At 39.6% G+C, this 15,876-nt stretch overlaps 1 protein-coding gene across 3 annotated transcripts in view; it reads right to left on the bottom strand.

The window, feature by feature from the left end:
• The window catches only part of chp (leucine rich repeat containing G protein-coupled receptor chaoptin), a 605,365-nt gene that overhangs the window by 30,283 nt on the left and 559,206 nt on the right, over positions 1-15,876 (bottom strand). For all 3 annotated transcript variants that reach the window (XM_070095441.1, XM_070095442.1, XM_070095443.1), the window contains exons 5-6: positions 5,538-5,708; positions 227-411 (exon numbers count right to left, since the gene is read on the bottom strand). In XM_070095441.1, the coding sequence (XP_069951542.1) occupies positions 227-411; positions 5,538-5,708 (356 nt within the window). The remainder of the gene's footprint in view (positions 1-226; positions 412-5,537; positions 5,709-15,876) is intronic.

Genomic DNA, 15,876 nt, shown 5'->3' with positions numbered 1-15,876 from the left:
TTCGCTACGAGAGGCTTCAATCAGCCCATCATAATGAGGACTGTTGAAGCGAAAAGTTCCTTTGATGAATGTCCTGAAGTGTGAATAAATGGTTTTATCAAATAGTCATGAACTGTTCCAGCTATGATATTGTAAAATTCTTCAGCCTTATAAAATATCTTGTCTTCTTGAAGACGGTAAAAGTTCCTGGCAGGAGCTCAGTGTCTACCAGGAACCTCTCACTCACGTGGAAAGCCCTGGTGTTGATAGTCATAATGTTGTTTCCTCTGAGGTTGATGGTTCTGAGGTTCTCCAGCGTCTTGAAGATGGCTCCCGGCAGTGTGGTGAGGGAGTTCTCAGCCAGCACCAGTGTCTGTAGCGAGGTTTCGTAGCCTTCGAAGTCCTCAACCGTCAGGTCAGAGATATAGTTACCTGCAGGAGGAAGCGAACCTAGGTGTCGATCATTTTTTCCCTGCGTAAGTAAGGTGGCAATGCGACTTTTTACACAGTTTATTTTACATGCTAGATGCTGTTATCCCGCCTCAGCTCATTTACAAGTTAAGAGCTATTATCCTATCTCAGCTCATTTCTAGACTCGGCTCTACACAGAGCGAAACTGACTACAAGCTAGTCTTGCTCTGTACTATCTGGTATTGTATCGTTACCCCGTGGTAGTGTATCGTTACCCTATGGTATTGCATCGTTACCCTGTGGTATTGTATCGTTACCAGTGGTATTGTATCGTTACCCTGTGGTATTGTATTGTTACCCTGTGGTACTGTATCGTTACCCTGTGGTATTGTATCGTTACCCTATGGTATTGTATCGTTACCCTGTGGTATTGCATCGTTACCCTGTGGTATTGCATCGTTACCCTATGGTACTGTACATTTAAATATGCTATCAATTGGGCTGAAGTGGTTGGGTAGTTAGTGAATTAATCTGTAACGAAGTGGCTGAGGCCAGGGTGTCGAGCGGGGAAATTTCCCCGCGGTCTCACATCGTTTGGAAGAGGGAGGAGGGCGGGGGAATTTCCCGGAAAATGTTTTATTCGTGGTTACAGTCGAATTTATATTATAGAGGCTTTTACTTTTAGCTTTTTAGAGTACAGATGCAGCACGCTTTTTATCCTGAGTGGTATATTACATGAAGCTTTTAAACCGGACGTGTTCCGCTCCACACACCACTACTACTATACAAGTTTATATATATATATATATATGTATATATATATATATATATATATATATATATATATATATATATATATATATATATATATATATATATATATATATATATATGTCGTGCCGAATAGCCAGAACTTGCGATCTTGGCTTAAATAGCAACGCTCATCTTGCCATATAGGACAAGTGAAAATTTGTGTATGCAATAATTTCGCCAAAATCATTCTGAACCTAACGAAAAAAATATATTTCACTGTGTTTGTTTAGTATTAAATTACTATAAACAAATCTAAAATATATTTAGTTGGGTTAGGCTAAAATAAATTTTTCTTGTTACAATAAGGTTAGGTAAGTTTTCTAAGATTCTTCTGGCGCAAAATTAAAATTTTCTATATCAACATTAATGAAAAAAATATATCTTTAAACGTATAAGAGAAAATTTTAGAAAGGACTTAATTTTAAATGAGTTCTTGCTAATTGACCAGTTTTACATATTCGGCACGACATATATATATATATATATATATATATATATATATATATATATATATATATATATATATATATATATATATATATATATATATATATATATATATATATATATATATATATATATATATATATATATATATATATATATATATATATATATATATATATATATATATATATATATATATATAAGATTAAGACAATTCGATTTTGGTGTGACTTATTCACGCTAATGTGAATGTTCATTTTGTTTTTTATTATTATATTTATGAGAAAACGATAATCCATAGGGGTTATATAGGGAGGGCAGGACAAGTCAAATTCCTTGGATCAAAAGCCTCCTGTACAGCACTTAGCATTCAAAATTCAAATAAAATTCCTTCAACTGCTGTATAACGAGAACATAAAAGCAAGTCATGCTCTGATAATGTCATGAATAAATTAAACGGCACTAAATGCTGATAAATGTCAAGAGAAGAATGCGGGCAAATAAGGTAGAGCATGAATAATGATGCACTTTCCTGATCATCAAGTTTGGCGGGGAGCGCCATGGTGTCACCCTCCCCCACAGTTATCAGGACCACATCACAGTCATGGGATTTGTCGGTCTAAAGGATTCGACTTTTTATGGGTCCAGCTTATAGACAAATCCTAAGACCGATTTTATTTGAAAGTCATGATTTCACTCTGTATGAAGATGCTGTGGCGGTGATCAGTGATATAATTTGCCTATGAAATGTTGAGTGTTGATACATTCCTAATTTTTGTAATCCACTTGTCGTTTAAGTCTCGTTTTGTCATGTGCAAACGAATTGTCTGAATATATACCGTTCTGCTGGTTTATAGGAGCCTAGTGTGAGCCAGAGACGAGTGGAAGCTTTGGCCACGTTTCCCCCTTCACGTATTGCCCCCGTTTCATCTAACAGTAAGTAACTATGTGTTATAACCCCTCAATAGTTTACTGACCCTCCAGGTTAAAATCTCGACTCGTGTGTGTATATATATATATATATATATATATATATATATATATATATATATATATATATATATATATATATATATATATATATATATATATATATTGAAGGAAGGGTTGTTGAGGTGGTTCGGACATGTAGAGAGAATAGAGCGAAACAGAGTGACTTCAAGAGTGTATCAGTCTGTAGTGGAAGGAAGGCGGGGTAGGGGTCGGCCTAGGAAAGGTTGGAGAGAGGGGGTAAGGGAGGTTTTGTGTGCGAGGGGCTTGGACTTCCAGCAGGCATGCGTGAGCGTGTTTGATAGGAGTGAATGGAGACAAATGGTTTTTAATACTTGACGTGCTGTTGGAGTGTGAGCAAAGTAACATTTATGAAGGGGTTCAGGGAAACCGGCAGGCCGGACTTGAGTCCTGGAGATGGGAAGTACAGTGCCTGCACTCTGAAGGAGGGGTGTTAATGTTGCAGTTTAAAAACTGTAGTGTAACGCACCCTTCTGGCAAGACAGTGATGGAGTGAATGATGGTGAAAGTTTTTCTTTTTCGGGCCACCCTGCCTTGGTGGGAATCGGCCAGTGTGATAATAATAATAAATATATATATATATATATATATATATTATATATATATATATATATATATATATATATATATAACTAATTTACGCGAAGTTAAACTTTTAATGTCTACTAGATCCGCTAGCAGTTACAAAGATTTATCTTGTTTTGGTCTAACATATAATATACGAGAGACATTACACACAGTTCTAAACACGGGATCCAAACTGTGTCTTTAAGTTTTATCTCTGAGAGTGAATTTGTTATGAATTATTGCAGCCAGGATGTTGTGTGTTAGTTTTCAACTGTTCCACGGTATTTTTTTGCTGTGAATGGTTCCAGGACTGGTATTGTGTTGTGAATGGTTCCAGTACTGGTACTGTGTTGTGAATGGTTCCAGTACTGGTATTGTGTTGTGAATGGTTCCAGTACTGGTAATGTGTTGTGAATGGTTCCAGTACTGGTATTGTGTTGTGAATGGTTCCAGCATTGGTATTGTGTTGTGAATGGTTCCAGTACTGGTATTGTGTTGTGAATGGTTCCAGTACTGATATTGTGTTGTGAATGGTTCCAGTACTGGTATTGTGTTGTGAATGGTTCCAGTACTGGTATTGTGTTGTGAATGGTTCCAGTACTGGTATTGTGTTGTGAATGGTTCCAGTACTGGTATTGTGTTGTGAATGGTTCCAGCATTGGTATTGTGTTGTGAATGGTTCCAGTACTGGTATTGTGTTGTGAATGGTTCCAGTACTGGTATTGTGTTGTGAATGGTTCCAGTACTGGTATTGTGTTGTGAATGGTTCCAGTACTGGTATTGTGTTGTGAATGGTTCCAGTACTGGTATTGTGTTGTGAATGGTTCCAGTACTGGTATTGTGTTGTGAATGGTTCCAGCACTGGTATTGTGTTGTGAATGGTTCCAGCACTGGTATTGTGTTGTGAATGGTTCCAGCACTGGTATTGTGTTGTGAATGGTTCCAGTACTGGTATTGTGTTGTGATGGTTCCAGCACTGGTATTGTGTTGTGAATGGTTCCAGTACTGGTATTGTGTTGTGAATGGTTCCAGTACTGGTATTGTGTTGTGAATGGTTCCAGCACTGGTATTGTGTTGTGAATGGTTCCAGTACTGGTATTGTGTTGTGAATGGTTCCAGCACTGGTATTGTGTTGTGAATGGTTCCAGCACTGGTATTGTGTTGTGAATTGCTCCAGCACTGGTATTGTGTTGTGAATGGTTCCAGCACTGGTATTGTGTTGTGAATGGTTCCAGCACTGGTATTGTTGTGAACTGCTCCAGCACTGGTATTGTGTTGTGAATGGTTCCAGCACTGGTATTGTGTTGTGAATGGTTCCAGCACTGGTATTGTGTTGTGAATTGCTCCAGCATCGGTATTGTTAGTTGTGAACTGTTCCAGTCACGGTATTATTAGTTGTGAATTTTCCAGCCACAGTATTGTGAGTTAGTTTGAATTGTTCCAGCCACGGTATTGCGAATTAATTGTGAATTGTTCCAGCCACGGTATTGTCAGTTAGTTGTGAATTGTTCCAACCACGGTATTGTGAGTTAATTGTGAATTGTTCTAGCATCGGTCTTGTGACAATGAAATTTTAGGTAAGGTTTTAAACAGAATTATGTACAGAACTACTTAAATCATTAGTATAAGCCGTGTGTTTTTTGGAATACTAGGATTTAACGGCACTATAAAACATTCGATATATTTCATAACCCATAAAACCGAACTGCTGAGAAACAATCGTAAGAAAGTACACTTATCCCAAGGATAATTATGAAGAATGTGCAAGAATGAATATTCAAACATTATCTAAAGCTATAAATTTTGCCGTAATTCTGTTGTCTATGATTTAAAAATGTCTAAAAACGGAAAACATGCAAGTAATGTGCTTTTCAAGGAATGGGTTTATTGTGAGGTCGACTTACAGTGAGGTAGTTTGTGAGGTCGACTTACAGTGAGGTAGATTGTGAGGTCGACTTACAGTGAGGTAGATTGTGAGGTCGACTTACAGTGAGGTGGATTGTGAGGTCGACTTACAGTGAGGTAGATTGTGAGGTCGACTTAGTGAGGTAGATTGTGAGGTCGACTTACAGTGAGGTAGGTTGTGAAGTCGACACGTACGTGAGATCATCTTATGGACAGGTTCCCCTTAAGGAAGGTTCCTTGACGCTGGTGAGGGGCTCTTGATCTAGGAAATTGGAGCTGTGCTCCAGTTCCCTGAATTAAGCTTGAATACCTTCCACATCCCCCTACAGGTGCTGTTTAATCCTACGGGTTTAGCGCTTCCCCTTTATAATAATATGGAGAGGTTAAGAGGGAGATCGACTTACCTGTGAGGTCGAGCGTTTTCAGCTTGCGTAGCCTCCTGAGGGCGTCTCTGGGGAGTCGAATGAGGTCGTTATACTGCAGATCAAGCTCCGACAGTGACCGCTCGACGCCAAAGAAAGCTTTCTCAGGGACGTCGAGCAGCGCGTTGTGTCGAACCTCCAGTCGCCACATGTCTGAAAGGAATGCTGGCTTAGAAAAAGACAGTGTCTTAATCCTACAAGAATCAAGCACCCAGCAGAGCTAGGTGTTTTACCTTGATCTTTGCTGGGTGCTTGATTCTTGTAGGATTGCGTGACCCTGTGGGTTAGTGTCATGTGATTTTCGCTCACCATAAGGCGGGCCAAAACGACATGGGTTCGAATCCTCGGCTAGTCGCAGTGTTGATATATATATATATATATATATATATATATTTTTATATATATATATATATATATATATATATATATATATATATATATATATATATATATATATATATATATATATATATATATATATATGCAAGGAATTCGCAAGAGCCTTCTCCCTGAAAGCTGGCTGCCTTGGATCAAAGTCTAGCGCAAGCTGGACTCCAAGGTATTGTCCACTGTGGGTAGATTGGTAAAGCACTGCGTACCTTGTTCCAAGGTTCGTAGGTTCGAGTCTCCTTCAGCCAGAGATCAGTATATATATATATATATATATATATATATATATATATATATATATATACATATATAGGGCAATTATCATATATTTGCTACTAACATACAAGTTTTGATTGTACCGCAAACGTGTTGCATGTAGCAGCCTAGTTCGCAGAACTTGCACAGTACGGATGAATGCATGCTATACTAGCTGCTTCAGTGGCAAAAAAATCTAAATATTTTTAGGTGATGACAGTGGTTTAATAGGCTATAGACAGTGATTTTTTTACGGTGAAAATATTGTACAGAAAATATTCAACTGCTTAAACTATGTTTAGGAATGGGACGATAAAACAACTTTTGCCGAAACCACTGCCACTAAATTTTGGGTCGATACCGATACTATCAAAATTAGCCGATACCGATACTGATACTTTGGCACTCTTAACTATACCTGGAGAGGGTTTCGGGGGTCAACGCCCCCGCGGCTCGGTCTGTGACCAGGCCTCATGGTGGATCAGGGCCTGATCAACCAGGCTGCTGCTGTTGGCCGCACGCAACCCGACGTACGAACCACAGCCCGGCTGGTCAGGTACTGACTTTAGGTGCCTGTCCAGTGCCTTCTTGAAGACAGCCAGGGGTCTATTGGTTATCCCCCCTTATGTATGCTGGAAGGCAGTTGAACAATCTTGAGCCCCTGACACTTATTGTGTTGTCTCTTATCGTGCTAGTGGCACCCCTGCTTTTCATGCGAGGATGTTGCATCGTCTGCCGAGTCTTTTGCAAGTTTGGTACTAATCCCTCTAGGATTTTCCAAGTGTATATAATCATGTATTTCTCTCGCCTGCGTTCTAGGGAGTGCAGGTTGAGGAACTTCAAGTGTTCCCAGTAATTTAGGTGTTTTATCGCAGTTATGTATGCCGTGAAGGTTGTTTGTACATTTTCTAGGTCAACAATTTCACCTGCTCTGAAAGGTACCGTTAATGTGCAGCAGTAATCCAGCCTAGATAGAACAAGCGACCTGAAGAGTGTCATCATGGGCTTGGAATCCCTAGTTTTGAAGGTTCTCATTATCCATCCTGTCATTTTTCTTGCAGATGCGATTTATACACTTATGGTCTTTGAAGGTGAGATCCTCTGACATGATCACTCTCAGGTCTTTTACATTAGTTTTTCGCTCTATTGTGTGGTAGGAATTTGCTTTTTAATCCGATGTAGTTTTAATTTCCTCACGTTTTCCGTATCGGAGTAATTGAAATTTCTCATCATTGAACTTCATATTGTTTTCTGCGGCCCATTTAAAGATTTGGTTGATGTCCGTCTGGAGTCTTGCGGTGTCTTCAATGGAGGACAGTCATGCAAATTCGGGTGTCATCTGCAAAGGAGGACACAATGTTGTGGCTTATATCCCTGTCTGTGTCAGATATGAAGATGAGGAACAGGATGGGAGTACTGTGCCTTGTGGAACACAACTCTTCACCGTAGCTGCCTCAGACTTTATTTACTACTACTTTTTGTGTATGTGTATACTTAAAATCCATCAAACCATCCGAAATATTCGCAGACGAAAAAATTACATAATTTACACCTGGAATATACACTGAAGTAACTCATCACGAGACACCGCAGACTGACCAAAATAATAAGTTGATAAACATAAGAAAGGAGGTACACTACAGCAGGCCTACTGGCCCATACTAGGCAAATCTTTATCAAACCCAAACCCACTAGCAAAAACATTTGCCCAACCCATTTTTCAGTGTTACCCTAGGAATAGGCTCGACAATCCTATTAACTCGTATGCAACTCACTCTCAACTCCAACCCCTCTCACTCATGAATTTATCTAACCTAAACATTAAGGATTCAGGGGTTTTCAACATCCTCCATTCATACGTGAGAGTAATTACCAACAACAGCCCTCCACTTGTCTGACCCTCCAAGCTGTGGTGCCTGTGTTGAACTATGAGCTGCCATCACCAACAACCTGACTGAACAGGTAGTCAAACAGAGCTGGTCCGAAACCAGGCCACAAGGCCGATGATTATTCGCAAGTATTCCAATGTCACTTCAGGGTAAGTTACTGATTGGGTGAAGACAGTGGCTTAACTGGTAAAGCCAATAATATAGAACAATGGCTTAAAGTACGAAGACGATGAATTAATAAGTGAAGACAGTGACTAAATAGGTAAAATTCAGTGAATTAATAGAAGACAATAACTTAATGGTCGAAAACAATGACTAAATTGATGAACGCATTTGTAGAATTTTTTTCTGCCACAATATTTTGTTTATCCTTGTACACTAGGTTAGCCAGGCCAGAAGACCAAAATTGATATGGAAACTATGTTCATTGAATTTTACTCATTGATTCTAACTCACATCCATTTGAAGGCTGCCAGAAATAATGTAGAATTTATTGTTGTGCTTTTGACTCAATTTATCTGGTTCAGTGGATCAAATTAATTTGGAAATTATCAGCTTTCAAAACTTGTAAAAAATTTTTCGTCGTATTAAATATATTTTTAATACTTGTTTAATAATTGAAATATCAGTGGTTCATTACCTTGTATCAGTTACATGAAACGGCAACATCCGATCCTGTGATATCAAATTATTGTTCAACGTTAAACTTTTGGCTTTCGCCTTTATTTAGAAAAAAAAAAAAAAATGACAGCGTATTTTCCTTAAAATAACGATTTATTGCAAAAGTTTATTTATCGTATACTTGTTAGTATTAAATAATGGGTATTGTTTATAAAATAGTGGCACTGTTTATTAAAACTTACGATGACCATTGGTAATCATGCCAAGCACTGATATCGCATGTGATGTAACTTCTTGCAAAAGCTCTCACATGTAAGATAACTTGTTAGAGACAGGTTATATGTAAGACAACATAAAGACAGGTCATATGTAAGACAACATAAAGACAGGTCATATGTAAGACAACATAAAGACAGGTCATATGTAAGACAACATAAAGACAGGTCATATGTAAGACAACATAAAGACAGGTCATATGTAAGACAACATAAAGACAGGTCATATGTAAGACAACATAAAGACAGGTCATATGTAAGACAACATAAAGACAGGTCATATGTAAGACAACATAAAGACAGGTCATATGTAAGACAACATAAAGACAGGTCATATGTAAGACAACATAAAGACAGATCATATGTAAGACGAAGACGGGTTGTAAAACAATTTCTTAAAGACAGGTCATATGTAAGACAAAGGCACAGGTCATATGTAAGATAAAAAAAGGTCATATGTAAGGCAACTTAGACAAAAGTTATATGTAAGAGAACTTCTTAAAGAGGCTGAGGTCACATTCAGTACATATACATGACATAAAAGAAGGGTGTATTCTTGGGTTTAAGATTTTACATTTATATACAAGATGAGATGAGGTTGGAAGCGTGAAAATCCGGAGCATTTAGTTTCCACTGGCTGGCTTAATGTGTCAAGTAGCCTAATTCACCTCACCCTCGCTTTGTTCCCTGCTCCCTCACACTCTTACTTCCTCACTCCTTCTTTCTAACAACCTCCTCTGTCATTCCTTCCTTCTAGCTCTCTCTTACACTGTTCTCCCCTTTCCTTTCTTCACTTTCCTCTCTCTTCTCCTCTCCTCTCACTTGCCTCTGTCTCCGTGCTTCGTTCACTTCCCTCTTTGCTTACTGCCCTTTCCCTCTCTCCTTCCCGTTACTTCCTTCTCCTGCACTACTCTCCCCTCTCTCCCTTCTTCCGTCTCTCCGTCTTATTTTTCCCCCCTGCCTGCTTCATTATGAAGACAAGCTGGTGTCATGCAGGTTTTTCCCCCTCTCCTTCACCCCTCACTTTATCTCTCTCTGTCTATGTCTATCTGTCTGTCTCTCTGTCTGTCTCTGTCTGTCTGTCTGTCTGTCTGTCTCTCTCTGTCTGTCTGTCTGTCTGTCTCTCTCTCTCTCTCTCTCTCTCTCTCTCTCTCTCTCTCTTTCTCTATCTCTCTCTCTCTCTTCTTTATCACCATTCATACGTTTTCCCATTAATATGCCAGTGTTACATACGATATTCCAGAGCTGAAAGCCAACCCACCAAAAAATAATCTTATTGCAAAAGATTACACTCAGGATTCGTAATTTAAATGCATCAAAGCTGGGAATTAAAATATTCAGAGCCCCTAATTCCATACCTTAATGCTTGGATCTCCGATTCATATTTCGACTAATGTCTTTGCTTAGTGAAATAGCGAGAGTGTAATTTCTCGCATGATCTAGGCCAGTGTAAAGGATTTGCCTAATTTACAGCCGGGAGAGAGAGAGATAAAATCTGTTATAATGATGCTTTATGGTGAGTTTAAATTCTCTTACTAAGTACATGAGCCGGAAACTGAGGCCATTTTTGGTATAAAATTTCATGGGGGTCCTTGTTAACGTGTAGTTAGTGTGTGCGTGTGTGTGTGCTCACCTAATTGTGGTTGCAGTGGTCGTGTCATAGCTCCTGGCCTCGCCTCTTCATTGATCGCTACTAGGTCCACTCTCTCCCTGCTCCATGAGCTTCATCATACCTCTTAAAGACTATGTATGGCTCCTGCCATGTATGGATCCTGCTGTGTGTGTGTGTGTGTGTATGTGTGTGTGTGTGTGTGTTAGTTACCATTTTGTCCTAGGCACATGTCGATTAAACACTAGGCCTGTTGTATATGAGTGTGTGTGTGTGTGTGTATGTGTGTATGTGTGTGTGTATGTGTGTGTGTGTGTGTGTATGTGTGTGTGTGTGTGTGTGTGTGTGTGTGTGTGTGTGTGTGTGTGTGTGTATGTGTGTGTGTGTGTGTGTGTGTGTGTGTGTGTGTGTGTGTGTGTGTGTGTGTGTGTGTGTGTGTGTGTGTGTGTGTGTGTGTGTGTGTGTGTGTGTGTGTGTGTGTGTGTGTGTGTGTGTAGACCTGGCGTAGAAGCTGCTCTGTTTGAAGTTACATTCATAACGTCCTCGCCTCGCCTGGCATATTCCTCTTGTTCACAGTATCTGCTTATCAGAATATGCTTGCTAACATCCCTGGTCACGTGAGTGTTTAGCTTTCTTGCTTGCCCGTCCTCTTGTTGCGGTACATCCGTGTTTAACACTGTCTTTGTTCATCCTGCCAGATTTCCGATTATCTTATATATCATGATCATTGTCTCGCCTGATCCAATATTGCAGTCAAGAATGTTTCAGTATGCAAAGTAAGTCTTTATATTCTGTCGACGTTTTGCTCAATCTTGAGCTTTATCTAGTCAACACTGATGGAAACGTCGTCAGTATAAAGATTTATTTTGTAAACTGGTATGTCTGACTCTCACTTTACCAAACTGCCAGCACCAGTTTCAGTCAGCGCATCTTATCCCTCAAATCTCACACCAGTCTGTGATGAATGGTTTGAAAAACCGACAAGTTGAAGATTGAGACACTAATGCAGCATATGGGAATCTTTATTCAGGAAACGTTTCGCCACACAGTGGCTTCATCAGTCCAATACAAAGAGGAAGGCGTAAGGAGAGGAGGAGAATGAGGTAATCAGTCCCTCAACCTGGAGTCGATGTGTTCAGTCCATCAATCTTGTAGAATGTACATTCTACAAGATTGATGGACTGAACACATCGACTCCAGGTTGAGGGACTGATTACCTCATTCTCCTCCTCTCCTTACGCCTTCCTCTTTGTATTGGACTGATGAAGCCACTGTGTGGCGAAACGTTTCCTGAATAAAGATTCCCATATGCTGCATTAGTGTCTCAATCTTCACACCAGTCTGCTGGAGACTTTCAGCTTCTCTAGCCTCTTAATGTTCTTGAGTAAGTGCGGACTCCAAGCCGGTAATGGGTACTCGAGGATTGGCTTGAAATAAATTGTATACCTATGCCATTCATGCATACTCCGCTGTGTGCCGCTCAGAAAAGAGATGTTCTTCACACCACGATTACTTTTTCTGGTCTGAATCTTTTATTACTGTTGAAGATTAAGACACATGAGAAACAGTTGGGTATCTTTATTGATGAAACGTTTCGCCTACACAGTAGACTTCTTCAGTCAAATACAGAGGCAGCAGTGGTAATGAAATAAAGGTAATGTAATCAGTCCATTAACTTTGGCTAATGGACTAATTACATTATCTTTATTTCATTACCACTGATCTCTCTGTATTTGACTGAAGAAGCCTACTGTGTAGGCGAAATGTTTCATCAATAAAGATACCCAACTGTTGCACATGTGTCTTAGTCTTTAACTTGTCGGTATTTTATACCATTTTTAACAATTTTATTATCTAATCTGTGTTGTTTGCTCCTGTATACAGTATTTAGTATTCTTGGGGTTGAACAACAACAGCAGTTTTCGAATCCTTTGCATCTTTAATTTCATAGTCTCTCTTATCTATGAAATCACATACCGAGTAGCTGAAGAATGAGACACTTGTGCAACATTCAGAAATCTTTATTGGGGAAACGTTTCGCTTGTGGAATACTTCTTGCAGTATGTGCAAGTCTTGTTGCTGCTTCATGCTGCTATCAAACCAGGGTACGGGTGGGGTATGAACCCATGGCGAGTGAGTCGTAAAACTCCAGGCCAGTGTGTAAGCCACTCCGCCAGCTGGCTACAAAAAAAAAACATTCATCCAAGTAGGTATATTTATACACCAGCTGGCACAGTGCCCTACGCACTGGCCTGGAGTTTTACAACTCACTCACCATAGATTCAAACCCCACCCGTTCCGTGGTTTGTAATTGTGTTATTACGATTTCGTGAATCATGCTGTCATCCTCTGTTCTTGTCGCACTCATGTCCTCGCATCATCTACATAGAGTGACCGACGTCTTCCAGCGGCTTCCAGATGCGTCCACTGCTATCCACTTTCAATCACATCTTCATGGTTCCCTCTCCACAGCACATCCAAGCAAGAGAACATACAGCTTAAAATAATCATTTTCCATTTCGGAATTTTAAGTCAAAAATTCATTCAGGGGTGAAACAGGTTACGCAAACATTGTAAAAATAAGTCAAGGAGAGAACCCGCACAGCATTTCTCTTCGGCAAGACTGTTATTCTCTCTTATTAACCCTTCACTTTCTCCTTCCTACTTTCTTTCACTCTTTCTCTCTTCATCTTCACCCCTCGCCTTTCCCTGCTATCCTCTGTTTTTATCCCTCTCCTACCCTCCTTATCCTTTCTTCCTCTATATTTCCTCCCTTTTCTTCTTCACTCACCTCTTCCCTCTTTTCTCCTCTCCCTGCCTTCCCATCTTTCCTTCCCTCCCCAGCCCTCAGACGGCTCTCACTCGCTTCGTCTCGCCGACAACTTGGTCCCCTTGGTAGTTAGGTCGTTAACGAGGGGCTGGCAAGTCGTTATTGGTTGTTAGTGAAAAGTTTAACGAGCATACCATCCGCGTTGATGATTCCGTTGTTTGTCGGGGGTTGCGTTAGTGGGTGCGTTATCAACTGCCAACGTGTGTTTTCTTACGTAGATCTCTCGCCTTTCTTGGATCATGCCTAATTACTGCCCATTCCCAGGCGCTTAATATCCTCGACGGGTCTAGCGCATTCCCAATTATTATTATTATAATCAAAAAGAAGCGCTAAGCCACAAGGACTATACAGCAGCGCATTCCCAAGAATAATAATAATAATTTGCCTCTGTGAATGTGTATATGTATATCTGTGTGTGTATGCGTATATATGTGTGTATATGTACGTACATATTACATGCTTCGAGATACTGCATCTCCAAATTAATGTGAAATTGTGGAAGTATTTTTTTCCTCTCAAAGATTCAGACACATAACACGCCATTTCCAAGAGCGCAACTACACGTGTGTTTTTGTGTACATGTATGTATGCTTTCATACACTTGTATCTCTGAGTACGACTGCTCATAGATTCTTACACAGTATTCAGAGTTTATGCATGTGTGTCTGTGAGTATAAATGACCATAAAATCCCAGATAACAGCGTATCACACATGTTTCCAGCACATTTCCAATTATAAAGCTGCCGAACCTGGCCTCAAACGCAATCTGTTGCTCTCAGTGATTCACGTCAGTATTTATAATTGCAGTAATTACCATATATGCATCATGATAGCTCAGGCAATTATTAGTATGTCAAGCATGTGTGATTTTCATTTTATGAGAGAGAGAGAGAGAGAGAGAGAGAGAGAGAGAGAGAGAGAGAGAGAGAGAGAGAGAGAGAGAGAGAGAGAGAGAGAACGAACGTCCTTTGTTCCTGCAGGTCCAACTGACTTTGCTGTACCATCCTCAGTAACTCATTTGGGCAATGTTTACAAAGCGTGTAGTGTCAACACGCGCCGCTAGGTGGCTCCAGGCCAGCTCCTGTGTTATATACAGGTTTTGTACAAGTTATTCCACTGTCTATTTTGAGCAATATCTACATTCACACATTTGCTATCTTGGTTTTAACAAACCCACACAAGTAATTGCTTTTAAATCACATACTGTACACTTGTGTTAGAATTCCTGAAGTCAAAAACTATCAGATATCAGTTATGAATATCAAACAGTTCGTTTCGTAGGCTCAGATCTTTTTTTATGAGATTTTTATATGAATGATCATATAAATAGAGTGAACTTTCCTCTGCATGATAAAACAAAAGCAAACTGTCCCCAGACAACTGCAGTGGTATAAATTTAACGAGGCAATAAAACCTTGTGAGTCGTTTCAACAATCATGGATTTTGCGAGACGGTGGAGGCAGCCATTAATGTTGTGTTCTGATACACTCACCAGGAATGCTTCCACCTCTTGTGTCCTCAACCAACATCATTAACATGACAAGTATGGATCAACTTGATCTCGAATTATATTATATATCCTCTTAGCCGGGCTTGAATTCTGGGGGTGGGAAGGGCAGTGCCTGTTCTCAGGAGGAGGAGGTGAGGGAATGGTGCAGTAGGAGGGTGATCTGTATTGTGATGTTGGTTCACTTCTGGCGGGACAACGGTTGAATGAATGACGGTGATTTTTTTTTACTCTGGGTCACTCTGTCTTGGCGGCAGATGGCCGTTGAGGTATATTTTGTCGTGCGGAATAGGTAAAACTTGCGATTTTGGTTTAAATAGCAACGCTTTTCTTGCCGAATAAGGCAAGCGAAAATTTGTGTATGCAATGCATCCTGCCACATGCAGTGTCCACTGCATGATAAAATAACTTTTAAAGCGAGCTTGATGCCCCGGGGTATGGGAAAACAGTCTAGTTCCGACTAGGCGCCCATACTTATCTGGGGTCTACCTCCGTGGTAAAGTACTTGTTACTCTGATACAGCATTTCCAGGTTCGAGTCCTGCTATGGACGTAGAGACAATGTTTATATATATATATATATATATATATATATATATATATATATATATATATATATATATATATATATATATATATATATATATATATATATGTCGTGCCGAATAGGCAGAACTTGCGATCTTGGCTTAAATAGCAACGCTCATCTTGCCATATAGGACAAGTGAAAATTTGTGTATGCAATAATTTCGCCAAAATCATTCTGAACCTAACGAAAAAAATATATTTCACTGTGTTTGTTTAGTATTAAATTATTGTAAACAAATCTAAAATATATTTAGTTGGGTTAGGCTAAAATAAATTGCACTTGTTAAAATAAGGTTAGGTAAGTTTTCTGAATTCCTTTTGGTGCAAAATTATAAGTTTTTACATCAACTTTATTGA

This window comes from Cherax quadricarinatus, chromosome 50, assembly GCF_038502225.1.
Source record: "Cherax quadricarinatus isolate ZL_2023a chromosome 50, ASM3850222v1, whole genome shotgun sequence".
Classification (NCBI taxonomy): domain Eukaryota; kingdom Metazoa; phylum Arthropoda; class Malacostraca; order Decapoda; family Parastacidae; genus Cherax; species Cherax quadricarinatus.
Note: the sequence above shows the minus strand (reverse complement) of the source record. Positions and strands in the feature narration are given on the sequence as shown.